Source organism: Echinops telfairi, unplaced genomic scaffold (assembly GCF_000313985.2).
Source record: "Echinops telfairi isolate 266 unplaced genomic scaffold, ASM31398v2 ScPeMD7_49;HRSCAF=173, whole genome shotgun sequence".
Taxonomy (NCBI): Eukaryota; Metazoa; Chordata; class Mammalia; order Afrosoricida; family Tenrecidae; genus Echinops; species Echinops telfairi.
In genome coordinates this window covers 2,325,044-2,330,718 of record NW_022103947.1, presented here as the reverse complement: position 1 = coordinate 2,330,718, position 5,675 = coordinate 2,325,044, and the positions used below count along the sequence as shown (strand labels likewise).

Here is a 5,675-nt window from a genome sequence, read left to right as displayed (position 1 = left end):
ACAGTGGTTTCAAACTGTTGACTTGAAGGATCGCAGCCTAACGCGCAACCACTAGGATACCAGGGCTCCCCTGTTACTATTCAAAGATCTGTTTTAATCTCCAACTCTCAGTCCTTTCCTACTTACTTCAGGAGGAAGACCTGGAATCCACATCTGTAGAGACAATAGCTTATAAAATCCCATGGGACAGTTCTTCTCTGTTATGATGAGCTGCATTGAGTTGGAAACAGACTAGCTGATACCTAGAAACTAAAAAAGAATATCTTCCTTCCTTTTTTCATGCCTTTGCAAATGCTATAGATTTCACCAGCAACCTTCTCCTCACTAATGTGTGTGACTAACTCCAGTGCACCCTTGAGGAGTCAACACAGTTGGCTCTTTGCTCTTTCTATGGCCATCACCCTTAATGGAGCATTTGTCATACTTAGCTACAATTATTTATTTACATTTCACTTTATACTCCAGACTATGACTGTGCACTATAAGGGCAAACTCTATGATCTGTTTATATCTATTTTATAGCAACTAATAAATATTTCATAAGTGCTTATTAAGTAGCCAAATAGACTACATCTGCCATTTGAATGTAGTAGTCTGTATGTTATCAGGAAATAGTTTGGATTGTTGTCTCTCATTTCCATAGGATGTGACCATGATGGCAGCTGCATTGCTGATTCTTTGGGGGATCACAGTGACATTGCAAGCAGATTTACTTGCTGATAAAAAATGTAAGAGGCTTTAATGAAATTCAAGGGTGTCTCTTTTAAAAATAAATACATTATAAAAAGACCATTTTCTTTCCCCCTAGGTAAATCCTCAATTAAGAATCTTATTTATATATTAAAGGGATGGAATATTCTTTTTTTTTTTTTCAGTTTACAGCTGATTTTTATTTTTTTATAATCATTTTATTAGGGGCTCATACAACTCTTATCACAATCTATACACACATCAATTGTGTAAAGCGCATTTGTACATTCATTGCCCTCATCATTCTCAAAGCATTTTCTCTCCACTTAAGCCCCCGGCATTAGGTCCTCATTTTCCCCCTCCCTCCCTGCTACCCCCTCCCTCATGAACCCTTGATAGTTTATAAATTGTTATTTTGTCATATCTTGCCCTGTCCGATGTCTCCCTTCACACACTTTTCGGTTGTCTGTCCCCCAGGGAGGAGGTCACACATAGTTCTTTGTAATCGGTTCCCTCTTTCCTACCCACTCTCCCTCTACCCTCCCAGTATCGCCACTCACACCACTGGTCCTGTAGGGCTCATCCACCCTGGATTCCCTGTATTTGGATGGAATATTCTTAACATAATAAAAAACCCATAAAATTGTTGTATTTTAAGAGAGTGTATTTGATTGCAAGTTGGTTTCCATGCTGCAGTGGAAATAATATTCCAGTGTGGACATATAAGAGCTGGGGCTAGTGGCCACATTTGGAAGATCATTCTAGGCAAGGGACTGGTTAGAAAATGTTAAACCCAAAGAGTAAAAAATGCCTATCATATTTTGTTCAAAAACATGTGGATCTATGAGCTTGGTATGAGGGCAGAGTTCATGAAGTAATAACTGTGACAGTTCCCTCTCTAGAGCTCTCTATGATAATATAAATGCTCTAGATCTGCGCAAACACAACCATTACTAACCATAAGCAATTCCTGATCTAAGGTCAGGGATATTTGACTTCCATTAATTAACTCAAATTTTAAAAGTTGCACGTGGTCCATGGCTCCCATATTGAATAGTGTAGTGTGGACAAAGCCCTATATGTCATTATCTGGTAAGTATGGTGCAGTCACAGGAGGATGGGAAGTCTATTGAAGGTCATGGGGGAATGATGACAACTCAGTAAGTGAATATAGAGGGTTTCATAATTGTGTGTACAATACTGTTCTAATTTTATTTTTAAAAAAGATGTCTTAACCTGCACTAAAGAAGCAAAATCAGTGACATCTATGTATCTATGTGTCCACCAAGAAAAGGGCTAACACACAATTGTAGAAGCAGGTTAAGTCCTGTCTTGTTCAAATCTGTGGGTCAGGTGTTAAGCTGGAGGCTTCTTCTGGCTCACATAGCTTTGGGGATTAATGAACCAAGGAGCAGGAAGACTAATCAGGAGGCAGGAAGACAAAGAAGGAAGACCACAGACTGAGGGATGCAGAGGCAGATGAATACAAGGTTGGCTGGTCAGATGATGGGCTGCTGATGGCTCCCAGGGTTGGCTGGCCATCTGGTGAACCAAAGAGCCAGGAGTGGATGAGTCACACACAGGATTCAAAAGTGTATTATCATTTTCCCAGTGTCAATTATTATAGGAAATAGATCATACTCTAGAGGAAACTTCCAGTTGCATCAGGACTGTGATCTGAGTAAGGGGTTGCACTCCATTCTATATTCCTACAATTATGATCTGTTCAAAGCAGGTCCCACCATGTAGCTGATTTATGTAATAAGTCACATCATGGGGGGTTACTGCCAAACTACTGGATAATGATAAAAATAAAATGCTTATATTTCATAAGGAATATATAGGTGTTGTAGATAAACACTCGGGTAAAGTTAAAACAATGAATGTTTTTAAAATGCCACTAATCTTTTTCCAAAATTATTTCAGCAATATACCTTCTTACATTGTTATTAGGTGCCTCCAAGGATAGTTCCTCCAACAGACAGATGGCAGAGTAGACTGCTGCACAGGGTTTCCAGGCAGCTGGAATCACTCTATGGCAATGGGTTTGTCTTGCTTTTATTCTTTGATAGGAGTAGATCACTAGGTAATTCTCCTGTGGAACCTCTTTCAAACTCAAAAACTCACTGTTATCAATTTGATGCTGACTCAAAGTGACCCTATATGACAGGATAGAACTGCAGATAAGCATTTCTGAGACAGTAGCTCCTTACAGGAGTAGCAAGCCTTCTCTCTCTCTCTCACTCTCTCTCAGCTGCTGGGGCTTTGAACTGTTTATCTTACAGTTCGAAGCCCAACACATATCCACTGTGTTATCAGGGCTCCTAGGTGGATTCAAATGCCCAACCTTCAGCAGTAGCTGAGAACTTTATAAACATTCTAATAAAACAAAAACAAACCTACTGCCATCACATTGATTCCATCTCACAGTGACCATTTAGAACTGCCCCTTTGGGTCCCCAAGATGTTAAATCTTTATAGGAACATAACAGCCTCATCTTTCTCCAGTGGAGCAGCTGGTGGGTTTGAACCACTAACCTCTTGGTTAGCACCTAACAGTTAGCCACTATGCCTCCAGAGCACCTTTTCATTCTAAAGCCATGGTGAAATACAAGGCTATGTATTTAATTGTCTAAGCTATGCATTTAATTTTTTCTTTACAAAACAATTTATTATGTACAAAGATTCCATTTTGGAAACATTTATTTCAAACTCATCTCTTTGGATTGCTGGACAATACCTCCTTCATTTTTTTTCTTCACTTATTCTACATTGTCAAATCACTGTCCTTTCATGTCCCTCTTCATTCATGGAAACAAAAAAAAGTCACATGGAGTGAGGTCAGATGAGTAAGGTGTGTGGGACTAAAGAGGTATGCTGTTTTTTGCCACAAGCTGGTGCACTGAGATGGCTGTGTGAGCAGGTACATTGCCGTGGTGGCAAAACCAGTCCCCCATCTGCCACAAATCAGGCCTTTTTTTGGTTACACACTGTTCCACAATCTTTTGAGAACTTCTAAATAGAAAGCTTGATTAAGTTTGACCTGGGCGAATGAACTCCAAATGCATGAAGAGTTGACATTAATCTCTGTTTGGGAAGTTGACGGACATGCTGAATAAGGTTTGTCATCAACAACATTTCACCTTTTTTGAAATGAGAAAACCACTTATACACTTGAGTTTTTCCCATAGCGCTGTCCTTGTAAGTTATGTTCAACATCACAACAGTTTCTGCTGCATTTTTCCTGAGCAGGAAATAAAATTTCACAGCCTCATGCTGTCCTTTTAAACTGGCCATCACAAAAAATGAGGTTTGAGTGAAACTGCTTTTATGAAAAAATTCACTGTGACCAGAGAGAACCTTCTAGGTGATGCCACTGGGTGCATACCACGAAAGCTCCACCAAGTGGAGCTTTCTTTTTGTTTTGGTTACTCCCTCTTATTATGCTATAAAATACTTTTAATGTCATGCTTAAAGTCATGCTTACCTACAATGCTTCCTTTTTCTTTTAATCAACAGTTTTACTTCTTCCACCTGTCAATTTCACCATTAAGATTACTGGTTTAGCTCAAGTTCTTCTCCACTGGGAGCCAAATCCTCATCAAGAGCAAAGGAATGCTATTCTCGGCTATGCGGTGAGAATAAATGCACCTGAAGAAGATGACGTGAGTGCCTATTTCTAAGGGCAGTCTTTATTTGAAGTAAATATTCACATTGAATGAATTTCATTCTGAGGAAAAATTTTAAGTTTTAGATATATATCTATCACATATGTGATAGATATATATCACACACACACACACACACACACACACACACATATATATATAACCTTGATGTGATTGATATGATATCTGTATTAGCTCTCCCCAAAATGGATTTGAAAAACAAGAGAGAAAACAAGAAAGTGCATAAAAGCTTTGAGCAATGTCTGTATTGAAATAAATGGCTGTGAGCTGTGGACAAGAGATACCATAAGGTGTAGCAGGAAATAGTACTGAAAAGTTTAACTTTGGGCCAACTCTTTCATTTATCAATTTGGCAGCTCTTTCGTTTCAGTGGTTTAGATGTTGGTTTTAGTTACCTCTACCAAAAATAAGCGTAGTGGGTTACAAGTTGGGGTGTTAGTCAAAAGGCCAACAGTTCTAAAACACCCACCACTTAGCTAGCAAGAAAGACAGCTATTTACTTTTGCAGTTGTAGAAACCCACAGGGGCAGTTCTATCCTGCCCTACAGGGTTACTATGAGTTGGAATTGACTTAATGGAAGCAAGTTTGGAGTTTTTAATTTGATAAAAGAACAGAATAGAACAGCACATACTGAGAAAAGGGCAGTATAGGGTGTCAGAAAGACTTGTTGGAATCCTGATTCAGCCATTTTCTGCTTTTGTGACCTTGAACCAGTCATTTCTCAGAAACTCACACTTGTCACAGGACTCATGATGAAACACACACCCCGCCCCCCAGCACATGGTAGGTGCTGAATGAAGTTAGAGGTATGAATATGGACTATTCTTTAGTCAATATTGAATGATATCTTTGTGTGTCTTAAGAGCTACCTCTGAGAAAGGGACTGGTCCTTGAGTTTTCGTGCAATATTATACATGTTTTTATAAGAAGGAGATACTCTTACAAAATTGAGGAATAATTATTATAACATATATATTTTGTTATCACTTTATTGGGAGCTCGTACGGATATAACTTTTCATAGTTCAATTACATCAAGCCGTATTGTACGATTACTACCACCATTTCAAAACATTTTCTTTCTTCTTGAACTACTTGATATCAGCTCCCCTTTATCCCCTCCCTCTAAACCTTACCCCCCAGGAACCCTTATTTATTTATTTTTCCCTATAATAATTATTTATTTTGCCATATCTTACACAATCCAATATATCCATTCACATACAATTCTGTTGTTCAATCTCATTGAGTGGGGTTATATACTCACTCATCAATGTTATCTGCTCCATCTTCTCC

At 38.7% G+C, this 5,675-nt stretch overlaps 1 protein-coding gene across 1 annotated transcript in view; it reads left to right on the top strand.

The window, feature by feature from the left end:
* The window catches only part of IL5RA (interleukin 5 receptor subunit alpha), a 53,395-nt gene that overhangs the window by 4,024 nt on the left and 43,696 nt on the right, over positions 1–5,675 (top strand). Inside the window, exons 2-3 of the mRNA XM_004715916.2 lie at positions 644–728; positions 4,210–4,355. Coding sequence (XP_004715973.2) covers positions 644–728; positions 4,210–4,355 — 231 coding nt within the window. The remainder of the gene's footprint in view (positions 1–643; positions 729–4,209; positions 4,356–5,675) is intronic.